This window comes from Thalia democratica, chromosome 3 (genome assembly GCF_965202585.1).
Source record: "Thalia democratica chromosome 3, ktThaDemo2.hap1.1, whole genome shotgun sequence".
Classification (NCBI taxonomy): domain Eukaryota; kingdom Metazoa; phylum Chordata; class Thaliacea; order Salpida; family Salpidae; genus Thalia; species Thalia democratica.
In genome coordinates, this window is record NC_139167.1 from 193,683 (window position 1) to 209,711 (window position 16,029).

General features: G+C 21.8%; 1 protein-coding gene across 2 annotated transcripts in view; it reads right to left on the bottom strand.

Moving 5' to 3' along the window:
- Positions 1-298: 298 nt before the first annotated feature.
- Positions 299-16,029, bottom strand: part of LOC145831282 (casein kinase I-like) — a 28,246-nt gene continuing 12,515 nt past the window's right edge. Inside the window, exons 4-10 of one of the 2 annotated variants that reach the window (XM_082938470.1) lie at positions 11,838-11,936; positions 8,896-9,035; positions 8,334-8,487; positions 6,079-6,201; positions 3,072-3,174; positions 2,237-2,271; positions 299-834 (exon numbers count right to left, since the gene is read on the bottom strand). In XM_082938470.1, the coding sequence (XP_082794596.1) occupies positions 2,261-2,271; positions 3,072-3,174; positions 6,079-6,201; positions 8,334-8,487; positions 8,896-9,035; positions 11,838-11,936 (630 nt within the window). In that variant the 3' untranslated portion in view covers positions 299-834; positions 2,237-2,260. Of the gene's footprint in view, positions 835-2,236; positions 2,272-3,057; positions 3,175-6,078; positions 6,202-8,333; positions 8,488-8,895; positions 9,036-11,837; positions 11,937-16,029 lie in introns of both variants that reach the window. The other variant, XM_082938471.1, reaches the window with a different exon arrangement.

Consider the following 16,029-nt stretch of genomic DNA (forward strand, 5'->3'; position numbering starts at 1 on the left):
GATAAACACTGATTAATATAACTAATTACTTTTTTAATTAGTTATTTATAAAATCTATATAGCTATTTATTTAACATCCAGTCTAGAACACGACAAAATTCAAAAAACGATTTTCAACAAAAATAAAAACAGATTAAAGACAAACAAAATTTTTAAAGTTTACTTTACAAAAAAAGGACAAAAAATTTTTATTTCTTATGAAATCGACAGACACTAATTCTACCACAAAAAAAAAGGAAAATGACAAAAAATTTAGAGACCGGAAAATCTCATTATTTTGCATTTTTATTTACTGCTTGGATAAAAAAAAAAGTCTTTTATTGTAAAAAAGTGAGCATTAAACTTATCTTTTAATGAAATGCAAAAGAGGTAAGATACTTTGCTAGTAAAAAAGAGAGATCTTTTAGTTTTTTAATGAAACATTTGGTTAAATTCGTTGGAAAATAGTTACAAAAAAAGCTCATTTTCAAAAGTGTAGAGAAAAGGTAGTTATACAAATTTTAAAGAGCTTATCAAGAATGTTCAAATTAACTTTAATTTTGATGATGGAAACTTTTTAATGGCAGAAAATAGAATTGAAAGGTCTCAAGAGAAAAAGTGAAAGGAAAAAATCTATTTAAAGAGCCACCAAAAAAAAAAACTACAACAAAAAAAAAGGGTATTTTTAATCATAAAATTTGTTTTGCAGTTTTTTAATACAGTGGCATATATATAAGACGAGAAATATATATATTTAGATAAGAAGTTAAAATAAATATTTATATCAGACAAATTTAGGCTTGTAACGACATTTTTACATCGATTTTACTTTTACTGGCATGTCGTAAATATTGCCTGTTGAAAAAAAATACATTTAGTTTTTTTTCAATTTATATTATTTTTAATTTGAAACAAATAATCTAGAATCATCAAAATTTTTATATTATAGATTATAAAAACTTAATTTATACAGATTGTAACATTTATAAAATAAACTTATTTTAGTAGACGAAAACTATAAATTCTATATATCTATTGTATATAAATGTATAAAATATAGTAAAAAGTTTATAGATAGTAGAACTACTTTTATTGATTGATTCTATTCTAAAGTAAAATAAGAACATGGAATAAACTTAATGGTAAAATTTGAGTTATATTTTATAAGACACTTCAACTACTTCAAATCTTATTGCAAATTTAATTAATTAGTTTAAAAACTTTAACTTACTTAACCATAAGTTTTAAAATGTAATAATACAACTATATATTCAAATCTATAACAATAAATGTTGATATTAGAAACACATTTTGACTAATTCAATAATAATTAAGCTTGAAAAATAACTTTTTTAAAACCAATAAATTTAATATTTATGGTTATTATGATAAGTTTTAAAAAAAATCTATATTTAATTTCATAAGTTTTAGAGTATGTTAAACAGTTTTTAGATATAATGTTTAAAATTATTGGTTTATTTTTGCAAAAGTTTATAAAATTGCAGTTGATTTCCGCTGAATTAAACAGGAAATTATTCTTTCATATAATAAAGTTATTTGTTTTTTAAAAACTTTTATTATTCTACGAAATTTTTTATTACTTCTTAGAAATTGTGCTCTACTTAAAAGTTTTGCTTTCTAAGAAATAAAAATGAAATCAAACTTTCCCCTAAATTAGTCAGAAATCATTTGTAAGTTTAATAAGATGATACAAGCAATTTAAGAACAAATCAAATAAGAAAACTAATAATAATTTACTAAACTTTAAATAAATTCATAAATCAGAGTGTTTAAAACAGTATACTATTTTAAGACTTTCATTTAACCAAAAAATTATAGTGTTGTCAAATAATATATCTATTAGTCTTTTATTGAATTATTTATTTATACATTGTAGATACAAAATTTTTATATAATAAAGATTATAGTAATTATACAAATTATAAGTGTAACTGTTATCACATTTGTATTTATACTACAATTAATTTAGTTAAAATAACTTAAAACTTCAAGAAATAAATTTAACCAAACATAAAAACTTAAAAAAAAACAAATGTTTTACTAGTTTAAACTTGAAATTGTATTACACAAACTTCTTTAAATATCTTATGATTACACAACTTAATTACTTGTTTTCAAAAGTTAATTATATCATTTAAAACTTCATAAGACTTGTGACTTTACTACTGAGTAATAGCTACGTATATAATAACAAGTCAAGTAAGGTTTTTTATAAAAATAAATTAAAAATACTTACCTAAGTAAAGAAACTCTTTACTTCTTAGACATATTCTGTAAAAAAAATAAAAGATGTTAGTCTTATAAAAAATGTATTAAACTATAAAAACATAGTATTATTTAAACAAAAGACGTAAGTTCTTACAAATAGTATCTTTGAAAAATAAATTTTGGGTAAAACTTAAAAGAATATTTATCTAAAAAGTTTAAAGTGCGTTTAAAATAATAAAAACAAAGGTTGTTTTTAGTAATTAAAATTGAACTAAATTTTTAGGTAAATTTCTATAAAATTAAAACTATACAAATTTAAATTTTATAAAAGTTAGTTTTAAACCATAAATAATTTTAATCTTTATGGTGCAAAAGAAAAAACAGCTTTACAACAAGGTTGCCACTCTTTTAAAAAAGTCTGAGTATTCAAAAATTTACCAGAGACAACTTAGGTTGAGTGATAATAGAAAAACAGTAGTAAGAGCCATAAACTGGAAAAAAAGACTGTCAGTCAGTATTGAACAGTATTTAATTAAAGTATTAACAGAAGAACTTAATATCTAGAAAAAGAAAAAAGAGTTAAGTAAAAGATGATTTCAAAGTGACAAAAACTAGCCTGAGATTTAGAATAAAATCTAAATTAGTCTTATATTCAGAAACAAACTTCTAAGAAGCCTGAGTTGTTCTGAAAATTTAACTAGCCTGAGTGTTTGGCAACTCTGTTATAACAAAATAGTAATATTGCAAATAGAAATTAAACACCAAAACAACCCTGAAAAATTTCTTACCAACAATTTTAATCAAATTATCAAATATACTAAATACTAGTACATATTACGAGGAACAAACTTGATAATGTTAACCTTTAGATTTGGTGCGCTCCTTGGAAGAAGCTCCTGTCGGTTGGTGGTTGGATGAGTTGGAAGGCTTCTGCTTCAGTATTGTCCAATCAAATACGAAATCGTGCTGTTAAATAAATAGTGTTTGTTTATACCAAAATAATAACAGCTACGAGCTTTTAATTTGGGTAAAGTGGTGTTAAGTACTAGAGTTTTTCTATAACTTTTTGTCTAACTTATATCCTTATAATTTTAGATTATTTTCAAAATTTATTTTAAAAACAATCTTTTAAAGTTTTTATTAAATAAAAAACAATTTAAATATCTTAATTGAAAAAAATGGACAGAAGAATTAATAAGGGATAAGTGTTTAGTAATGATAAACTTACTATTTGCATTTTTTATAATGAATTACATTAAAATTGTTTGTTTAATCATCTTGTTGTTTATACTATATTACGTATTTTATTTTCGCTGTAAGCATTAAATTCTGGATACTAATTAAAAATATTCAAAGTATTTTATTTCTAAACCATTTTATTTTGAAAAACCGTAAATTGCTCCTTAAAAACAATTTAATCAAATATCACATGTGTTTATTTGTTATTTTACTTTAGTATTTGAATTAGATTTTGAACGAATTTTTTTACACTAAGATGTTTTTAAATTTTATAAAATACCATTTAGTAACAACAAAGTTATAATTTTAAACATTATGAACTAATAACTAAGTTGACATAAAAATAATTTAAATTTAAATTTGCAAAATTCTAAGCAAATGTTTAGAAATAAACAATGTGGTTAAAAAACACAATTAATCTTATGAATAGGGAACTTAATTATTTTTAGATTTGAAATGTTTAAAAATATAATTTGTTTCTGCTAATATTGTGAAATAGTGTAAAATTTTTTAAATAAAACAGGAAGTTTGAAATTAAAATAAACGTGTTTACTGTAAAAATTTAAAATAGAACGAGCAGTTAATTAGTTATTCAAGTTTATTGGAATTTATTATGTAAAATTGGTGCAATTCCAAAAGTTCATTGTTTTGTAACGCTACAAAAACCTTTGGTACAAATTCTTTTTAAACTTAAACATTTAAGCTCAAAAATTCGAGGTAAAAACTGGTAAAATGCTAGATTAAAGCTATAAATAATTGACATTTTTTAAAGTAGCTTTGTACTTTTCTTTTGCTTTTAAGTTTGTACATTTTTTCGAATTTCGAATAAGTATCATTGTGTATATCTTCTTTATTTTATGTATTAAATATATTGTTTTTATAAAAGCACTTTATTTTATATACATAAAATGTAACTTTATGAAGTATAGAGCACTTTATGAAACTTCAATACTTCTTAGAGATATTTCTTACCATAGATAAAAGTAAAAGCTTAAGTTTTAGTTTTGGTTTTAATTCTGATTTAACATCATTACTTTATATAAAATATAGAAATCATTAAATGTTTTACAGTATTTATTAAATATCAAAGATAACACAATTAATTTTGATTTTAATAAACTTTTATGTTCTTATAAATTTTTGTTGTTAAGTATTTAACTCAATAAAAAACATTATTTACATATTTTCATTTTTATATTAATAAACATAATTCTGTAACATTCTTAACTATTGTTAAAAAGTTAACACAAGTATATAACTTTAATAAGTTCATAAAAACATTTTAATGAAATATACTTATCATCTTTATAAAAATTTTATGGCTATAACTGCCATTTAAATATTTGAAAAAACCTTTTAAACAAGTTATGTCTACAGTGGATTTTAAATGGACTTTATATAAAATATTTGTTGATATAAAATACCGCATATAGTATTTGTTCTGACAACAACTTAAATTACATAATTATTTGGATTTCTCAACAAATACACAAAAAATTCCAATAAAAATTCTTTGGTTTTAAATGTAAAAAGTATAGATATTAAATACTTAAATTGTAGTATTGAATTTTTCTTTGATTTACAGATATTATTTTATCATTATATTTAAATGGTCAATTTTCAAAAATTTTAGACTAATTTTACGAACTTCGTAGTTTTTTAATAGATTCATGCTAGTAAAATAAACATTTTATACAAAATAAGATTTTAGTTCAGAGTAAGTATCAAAAGCTTTTTAAAATCTTTGTAAAACTTTATAACTTCAATCAAAATTAACTTTTTAATTGTTTATAATCATACTTTATTTTAAGAAACCTTAAGATCAATCAAAATTTCGTTTGTCATCGTTTATGAATTATGAAGTATAAAAATAATTTAACTGAACTACATTTAAGAACTTTTCAATCAAGTGTATTTAATCGTGTAAAATATCATTTATAAATGTCAAATCTTGCATGTTTGAATTGCAATATTTTTCAGTAAATTTTTTCTGCGTTGCTTAAAAAAAAAACTGAAATCGTAATAAATTGTAAAAAAACAGAACATGTTGTAATTTAGAATAAGAAAACAACTAAAGCTATTGATTTTATAATATATCTTTCTTAAAATTCATTGTTAAATTTATTTTCAATAAAAGTATTACCAACTGTTTTTAGCTAATACAGTAATACCAATATAGATTTTTTTAATAACTGATATAGTAGTATTAAAATAAGAAAGAGTATTTAACTAAATTCTTTTAACTATTTTGAATAATCTTATTCATTGGAATAGAACTTTAAACACTAATGAAAAACAACTTTTAATGAAAAAACCCATACAATCATAAAAGTGTTATTGATCTATATTAAAATTTCATAAAAAATTACTTTTAGTTGCTAATACTTTTTAATATGTACATTTAAAAAACTTAGTTAGTTTATTATATGAAAATGTTGTAAATAAAAATTAATAATTAAACTAATTTTAATTTTATCAAAAACAAAAAATTGTAATTGAATTTTTTGTCTTAATTTTTGTATAAAAAAAAACTTGTAACTGTATAAGAAAAAAAATAGAATTCCAAAATTTGAACGATTGGTGAAATAAAATCCTTTGATATTTAGTTAAATCAAATATTTGAACAGTTACCTGATGATTAAGAGTGCGGAAAAGAATTCTGAAGAGTTGTCTCAGGTACATATAATCAGGACTTTCGTCGAATCTCAAACCTCTGCAGTAGTTCAGGTACATCTGAAACTCTGATGGGAATCCCTGAAAAACATTGAACTTGAAATAAGGTCTAACTATAACCAAGTCTAAAAACTGTATGATTTTTTTTTTAATTAAAATAAAGTGTTTAATTATGAAACGTTTTATAAAAAGTTTTAGATTTAATATATACATTTGATATTATTTGTGAAAAATATGAAAAATTTCTTATTAATATACAAATAAAGGTAAGTTTATAAAAGCTAGTTACAACAAAAAAATATTTTTGTAAAGTGTTTTATACTATAACTTTATTACAAAATATATATTCAGCTTGTAGAATTAAGTTTTTAATAAAAAGTAATCAATCTTCGCTAATAGCTTAATTAGTCAGTAAAACCGACTTTATTAACTAGACCTTTAGAAAACCATGTAAAATAAGATCATAAGGTGAAACTCAACTTTAAATGTCGAAATACTAAAAGTTACACAACTAAAAAATTTTCTACGTAAAAGTCAATGCATTATTCAAAGTTTGGTGTAATTTAATAAAAATTACTTTGTCTATCTAAATTGGCCTTTTTTCAATGAAAAATTAAATAAATTTATTGGAGATTAAGCGAGCTATTGAGATAATTCAGTACGAACAAAGTCATGGTCGTATACAAAACAAAATTCGTTGAATAATTAAACTGAAACTTCTACATCCTGCTATGAAATTTAAGTATTGAAGAAACTATTTGAATTTATTAGTTTATTCAAGAAAGAAATAGCAAATTTTTGTTGATATCAATCAATACTACAAGCTTTCAGCTTAAAATCTGTTTTTTATAATATCAAACTAACATTTGATTTATTATAGACAAGAACTAGCTAAAATATTTAAAATAAAAAATTATAAGTTTAGATTTGTATTTTATAATTCAATGAAATTAAAATTAATCTATAAAATAATTACAGAAGTTCAAACTATGTTTTATTAAGATTTTTCGTTGAATCTAAATAATCTTATTTTTCTTGAATGAATATAACTTTGTAGTATTAAAACATGTTTAATCCTTTTCAGTTTGAAATTTTTTAAGTTAAAAAGTTTTTATCTAAAACAAAACCATTTCAAAAAGTGAATTATATAAGCCAAAATTTATTTATTTCTTTAAAAACTTTAAATCGGAAATAATCCATAAGTTCAAGTACGAATTAAAAGTTACAAAAAAATTAAGCAAAACAAAAACAAATTACAAAACTTAAGTTCCTTTAAAATCTTTACATAAATACTTAAATTAATTAATTTTTAGAAAATGTTATTGTTTCATAAGTAAGTTAAAAATAATTGCTTTTTCCTTATCCAAATTGTACTTTTTTCTTATTGTAATGGGACTATTTATATAAATAATAAGTTGTAACTTTTTCATAAAATTTATATTAAAAAAATTAATTAACAATTTTAAACTTTGTATTATCTATTCTTAATTAATTTACTAGAACAACAATCCTTGTAATATTTCTTCGTAATTTTAATATATTAATTTAATAAAAGTACGGTAAAAGTATTTGGAAAATATAACTTTTATAACGCTTAATAAGAAATAATTATATTGAGTCATAGCTACTTTAAATGTTATATCTTTAATAAACAACTTTATAAAAAATAAAATTTTAATATAATACAATTTTTGTAACTAATCAGTATTTAATTCTCATTAAAGTGATATCACTAGCAACTACTTTTTATTAAACAAGTTATAATTATTAAAACCAGTTTAACAAGCATTATCAGACTTTTCAAATAAACATTAACAACTTCCTACACTATACTGACACATCTCAGTTTAATTATATTTCATAAAACATTTTTAGTTTAAAAACTTTTAAGATAGTAAAACACAATACAATTTTTAATAAGTAATTTTCTAATTAAACTGTTCAAATACATTTTAAGCGTATCAAAATTAATAAGTAAATATTTAATTTTATAAAATCTAAATTATCAATTTTTAATGTTAAACTCCTATGTTCATAAAATCTAAAGTTTAATTTGTTTTTACAAACATCCATAAAAACAATGTTGTACACTTATATTTATAAAACTCCTACAAAAATCATAAGCTAATAAAAGCAAAAAACAATAACAAAAAGAAAGTGATACCTGCATTACTTTTGCTTTTTAAACTTTTAGCACTAATAATTCAACAAACCCTAGTCAGTGACTCAATCGGGGTCGACATTTTTTTCTCGCTGATTTTTTCGTACTTTTGTTTCTTGGTAACGGCCTTGAGACCCTGCCAGGGCAGCGAACCCCTCAGAAAATACATCATGACGTAACCAAGCGACTCCAAATCATCACGTCGACTGTAAAGTGATGAAATTGAAAAGATAATATAGATGTTTACTTTAAAAAAAAAATTTGTTTTAATTTGTAACATTACTACATTGTAAATCTTTTTTTTTAATTTTCTTTACTTTAGTGCTTATATATAATAAGAACATATTTAGTAGCTTGTTTTTTTTTTTAATTGACAGAGTTCTAAATGAAAACCAAATTTTAATCATTTAAAGCCTGTACTCAGCTATCACTTAAAAACTTATTTATAAAATGTATTAGTAGCAGTTAAAGGTTCAAAAAATAACTATAATTTCAAAAAATTGTTTAAAAATTATCAAAAAAGAAAACATAGGCGAAACACAGCTTTTAGACAGCTAAGAATTTTTATGAACCACTGGAAAACTTTAATTCACCAAAGTTCATAATAAATATACCTCTGTTCGCAGCCGATATGTGCATTAATACTGGCATATCTGGCAGTACCAGTGAGATTTTTATCTTCTCTGTAAGGAATGTGCTGCTTTGTTCGATTGTCTCTGTACTTCTTTGCCAGTCCAAAGTCAATTATGAACAACTGTGTTAAAAAAAATTATTTTATCAATATTATGACATACCTATTTTATAAATTAAATGTTTTTTTTTTCCTGAACTACCAATTGAACAGCACGTTAACATAAATATTATATTATTTTGTTACAATTTGATAAAAATAATTCAGAAAACCTTAGTGTATTTTTTTGATGATTAGAATTCAACTAATTAAACAGTTTGATGTTTAAAAAATATTTTAAGTAAAAAGAACACAGTCATAATGATTTATTAAATTAATAAACTTCTTAAATCTTTTTCTAAAGTGTTTTTTAAAGTATATATTATTTTTGTCTAAGTACTTGTATATTATTTTATTTAAATAAATTTATTTAAAACTTGTCAATATTTTATTTACTTTACAATATCTAATAAGAGCAGTTGTTAAGCACACTGAATATTTAAAAATATAATTTATAAGATTAATATGTAGACAAATTCAAAGAAAATATTTAAACGTTTTTAATAAATATGATGATGATCTATTTCTTTTTTTTAACCTTTATTCTTTAATTTTATGAGATGATTACTAAAAAACAAAACTGATTATTCTGCCAATGTATGCAATCATTATTCCAATTTTAAAAAGTTTGGAAAAGAAATGCTTCCGTTGGCAGAGAGTCATAACACAATTAAAACAAGTTTTATTGCTTCATTACAAGTCAGTTAACAAAAACTTAAATTAACTTTTTTAAGGCTTTTTTTCAACTCAATATACAATACATTAAGTTTTTTATTGCTTTTGAACAAAGTATTGTTTTGTATGTAAAACTTTTGATAGAAGTTTAAGTTTGATAATTTATTTTTAAGTTTTATCTTACAAACACTTCTTATTATAAATAAAAACTACATTATCAACCTAAACTTCTAAAATGAATAGTAACAAACTTGTTATATTAAGCTAAATTTTGAGGTCTATAGTTTCTTACAAGGGTAAATATATTAATTAAAAAAAACTTTAACACACTAAAAAGCTTGACTTCATTCTTATAAACAATTGTAAACTACTATTTAATTTTATCTAGCTATATATACAAACATTAGGAGGTGCATGACTTTGATTTAACTTGGATTCAATCAATTAATTAATTCTAATAGCTTTATACTCTTAAAATACACCATCTAATTAAATAAAAGGTTCATACTAATTAAAACTTACTATTAGTTTTCAAATTGAAACAGTTATATCTAACACAGATTATTTTATTGGAGTAAATAGTTTTTTTATACTTATAGAGATAAATTTATAAAGATTTAGCAAAATTTTCACTTAAGAGAAACCACTAAAAATTATTTCAGTTTAATTTAGAAATAAAACTAGTTATTTATTTTATTAACTTTTCTTCACAGACTTAATTATTTATGTTTGATTTTTAATTAAATTTTATAAAGTAATGTTATTTTGTTGGTTACTATTCTAAAAAGAAAAAATTAGCTATCAATTTAAAAGGGTTTTTTAATCATCAGTACTAATATAATGTTTTTACAAAGCTTGTATACCACAAACGAAATATATTGATGACTCAGTTTATTAAAATAAACTGTTTATTATCAAAATGAACATCTATAAGTTTAATTTATAAATATATCAAAAAAATTAACTGACTAAACTTAAAATAGTTGTACAGTGTACATAAAATAATAATAAAATACAAAACATTACAGTTTATAAATTTTGTAGCAAAAAAAAAACTTGTTTAAGAAACTAATCCTAAAATAATTTAAAAATGACTATTTTGAGAAAACTGTTACAAAAAAAGTTACCACAATTTTAATTTAGAATTAATCAAATGCCCTAGAGACGGATAAATAAATTAAATTTGTATAAAGTTTATTGATTAAAAGTGCTTAGTTAGTGAGTGATTGCGAAAACAGATCAATTTATTTTAAAAACAGATTAAATTTTAAAACTTTTACTAAAAAGTGTCAACTAGTTTGCTAACATAATTAGCTGTTTTTTATTTATTCAATTAAATTCAAATTAATATCCTTTTTTTTAATTTCTATTAAATCAATATAAATATTTTATTGTTACATTTTTTCAAAGGTAACACCAAAGATGTTTTTCATTTACTTTTTGAAACATTAGTTAAGGAATACAAACATATATAATAACCATTGTTTATAATTTAAAGTAAATGTTTTTTTATTCAATTATAGCTAAGTTATTTAAAAAGTTTTCTCAACTTTAGAATAAATTTAACAAATAAATGAATTTTTAAACCATCTAATAATGGCAACAGTTATATTTAGCTGCCAACTACTGAACTTGAAAAGTTAAAATTGTTTTCAAAATGCAAATTAAGTGTACGTACAACGCAACGTATACTGTACATGAAAATTACAACCTTCTATGCAACTAAGACACTCATACTTTTCGACTTCAAAAACAACAATAAACAAAATCAAGTTAAATTAAAACAAATAAAGTGATATTTAGTATATTTATAAATAACTTTAATGACGTGTTATTTTTACTTAATAGCGGAAGACTTCATATGAATGTTTTATTACATCATAAACAAAATCCTCCTTTTTTAACTTAAAACAGTTTGTTTGAAGCTTTATTAGTACTTATTGTGCAATATCAATAAAAATTATATATTCTAATATATTTTTGTTTTATATTATTTATTTTTAATTATAAAAAATTTTTTACATTATGACAAACATGACTTAATATATATTAAAAAAATATTCAAATTCAACATACTGGTTAAAATTTAAAAAAAGTTATAAAACAATACCAAGTATAAAATTCATTTTTATTTAAATAATTATAACAAACCTTGTTACAATGTCTACCAATACCCATTAAGAAGTTGTCTGGTTTGATATCTCGATGAATGAAGTTCTTGTTGTGTACATACTCAACTCTGCTGATCATCTGTAATATTTATGTTTATTTTAATTAGTAAGCTTTAACAAATTACCAGAAAATTATACTTTTGTTTAACACGATCAATAAGTTCTAAAGATTAGTTGCTTAAGTTCTAGGATTAGAGTTAGATATAGCTTTAAAAGTTCATGTCTCAGACTTAGTATTTATTAAATTCATTTTTGAGAAAGTAATTGTGTCATACATATATGTATTAAAAAGAATTCTTATATATGTATATCAATTCTATTCATTTTAAGTCAATGGTTTTATTTGTTCACAAATATACAAATGCAACTACTAACAGTTGTTTACAACAAATAAAAAAAATCATTTCATATGCACTTAAGTTTTATGAACAAATTAATTTAGAACTTACGCACTTTTTGTAACCTAGTTGTTAAAAAAATATATACTGTTTAATAATAAATAACTGATTAACACTAAAACTAAAAATAACGTACACTATAGGTCTAATACAACATATTCTATTTATATTTGAAGCTCTCTGTACCAAGCACCAGTTTTTAGACAGTTTTATACCATGGTAACAGTGAACTATTTTTTAAATTAAAAAGATCAATCTTAATCTGTAAAATTGATGTTTTATTTAAAGAATTCAAGATGTTATAAACTCTTTATGAATTTCACCACATTAAACGTATATATAATTACAAAGATGTGCATTTTGTGGTTCTTACTTGATTATTTTAATGATATAAATTTTATTTAATGTCCTAGGGTTTATGACAAATTTAATTTGAGGTTTCAAAATTTAATTCTTGTCTGCGTTTGATAATAATTTTTTTCTCATGGCCACATAGTGAAACTTAAGTATGCTATCTATTGAACTAAATATTATTTGAAAATTTCCATTCTAAATCGCTATTTTATTTATTTAATTTAACATAGACTAAACTTAAAATTCAACTGTAAACCATATTGTTTATAGGTTTTATTAGTTTTAAATATAATTCAAATGTAAGTTTTACAACCACAATAATGAAATTATATACTCAATGTTGTTTATAGGAAATCCACCACAAAAACACTGTATATGTAATAAACTTTTTCTTTAAACTTTCGATTTACAGTTATGTTAACAATATATAACAATACTTGAAAAAAAAAGAAATATGTATTTAAAAAATTTTAAGCAAGCCATCATATTAAAAGAAATAAAAAGTTATAATACTTACAAATAAAAAGAAATATTGTCATGTGTCATAAATCAATGTAAGATCAATTTAACACTCTAATGACACAAAAACCACTTTTGTAATGTTGTGATTTATTTGGTAGTTGATATATTACCATAAAAATTGTTGTATGCTAATCAAAGCTACTTTTTGCTTTACAAATAGCCCCGGGTGTTATAAACAAGACACAAGTTTTCATAATTTCCATTCTACATTGTCTACTTACTGTACTTTTTCTATTTTTATCATTTTGTTTTTATTTTGTTATAAGACTAGTTCTGAAATATCTAATAAGTATATAATTATACAAAAATAAGTATTTTTGTTCATTTTCTATTAGTAAGTGAACATGTCAATTTAAACTTTTTTATTGTTGAGAATTATAATTTAAACAAACTATAAATATATAAACTTTAAAACTAGGGAATTACTAATATGCAGAAATTCAAAATAAAAAACAAATTTATAATTATAAAACCAATACTAAAACCAAATCAAACATTTCAAACTTGAATAAAAATTTGATAAAGTTTTTATTATTAAACTACTTTTATCAAACATAAAATTACAATTATTTGCAAGTTAAAACCTTTAGAAAAAGAACACAAATACTTATTAAAACTTAAAAACTGATAAAAACTCACAAGTTTTAAATGCTTATGCAATAAGCAAATAAACTGATGGGTTGGGCAAAGCAAATAGAAACAAACAATGCAATTGAACAATAATCACTACTAAGCAACTACGATGTGATATTACCACACAGAGCAAATAGAAATTAAATCAGGAAACTTTAAACAAAAGAGTTAATGATCTAGAAAGAAAATTCAACTTTGCTTTTTTAATACGCACAACTAAATAACTTTCACTAAAAATTAATTCATTATTAATGTTTTTTTTTGGTAGATTAGTTATTACAAAAGTATTATATCAAAATTTAGATAGAATTAAACTTTACAACTATAACAACAATTAGCAATTTGTAAAAATTAAACTTTAATCCATTTCAATTCTTACTAATTTTTATTTATTTTAACAAATTTTTGATAAAAAATTTATGGCTAAAAAACTAGCACAACACTTAATACAACCGAATAATACAAAATATTATTAAAATAAAGCTTTTTTTCAGTTTTAAAAATTATAAAAAGTTAAAACGTGTTTCAGAAATAATTTATTAGTTTAGTCATTTTTGCGCAGCCTTTTTCCAGCTATTAAACAACCAATTTACACATTAAAGTAAATATAGCCAGACAGCTATGTATGATACAAAGGAGTTAATGAAGTATAAAAGTTTTGACTCATGTGCTGCAAAATGGCCTTTCAAATATTGGGGAAAGTAAATTTGGCACAAACTTTTAGTCACAAACCAAATTAAATATTTTATACATCAGTAACTCTTTTGTATTTCTACTTTTCTGACTTATATGAATCTAATATTGGTTTATTTTACTATCACAATTTTAAATATATATACTCAAACAGTAATTTGATAATATTATTATATACATCAGCATTTTTTTGTATTTTTAATTTTTAAACTGATGTGCAGTACATCTTTGTTGATAAAAATAAATGTTAACTACAAAAATTTCAAATATATATATATATACTTTAGGTTATTATTTTCAATAAATTATTCATTTTTAAAATTATTTTTAAGCATTGTAAACTTTATTTTAGTTCAAACCATATGCATATCTTTTTGTGTACTAAGAAAAAGTAAAACAACTTAAAATCAGGGAAACTAAAACTTGTTTAACAAAAGTCTGTTTACTTTTAAACTAAAATAAAACAAAATTTACTGAACTTAACATAAATTATTACTTTGTATTATTGTACAAACACTGTCAAATTAATTAGTTCTACTTTTATTTGTGGCTATTTCACCTTCTGCTAATAGACGCATTATTTACTAAACTTTCAAAACCTGGGGGGATAAAAGTTAATCCAGTGTCACAGGGCTGAGCCATATGAGTCAAAATATGAGATGTTGCACACAATAAGGCTATTTTTAAACATAAAAGACTCACACTGTAAATATAGATGAGTATAATTAAGTATAAACAATCTAGTTTACACAGCAAACTTTTACAAGAACCAATTATTCATCTAAAGTATTAAAACAAAAAGTTTGAAGAACGAAGCAAGATAGTGCGAAGAAAAAGTATGAGTTTAAAATGAGCGTTCTCTTTTTAATTGATTTTTCAGCTCAAAGTAATGTTTATTTCAAAGCCGTGCATGTATTAGCAGCACAGAAATGTTGTTCTTATAAATACAAAAACTAATTTATAAGCTGTAAAATTTTGACAACCTCATAACTCAAATAAACCTACACAATTTACAACACCATAACTTCTTTTGATACATAAGTATTCTTCGTTTTTCCAAAAAAACAAAAGTTATAGAGTTATAAAAGTGGATAAGGACCAAATTTAAGAAAATAATAAAAACTAAGTAGTAAACAAATATAATCCAAATTAGATTTAAATTAAACTTTTTTAATCAAATTTGCGCAAGTAAAAAGGAAAAGGTAGACAAAGAAAGTAATTAAAATATTACAATTTTGATAATTAAAAAAAATGTTTACAAAAAGTAGTTCACAATCAAAACAAAAAAAAGTTTTAATCAATAAAACGCTTAAACAAGGAAATTCTAAAAAATAACCATTATTTAATAAAACAGGATTAAAACAGTTAAAATTGTAATAAAATCTAATATCAATTTAAAAGAGTCTTTTCAGTTTACATTCAAAACCCAGAAATTTTTTTCAAACCATTACACAACACAGAGAAAAGAAAGCTCTCAGTAAGTAGGAAGAGCGCACAGAAAATAAGCACAAAGAAAATTCAAAATGTAAATAAACATGGAAAGTTTCTCCTGTGACAACTTGGCCGGCACTG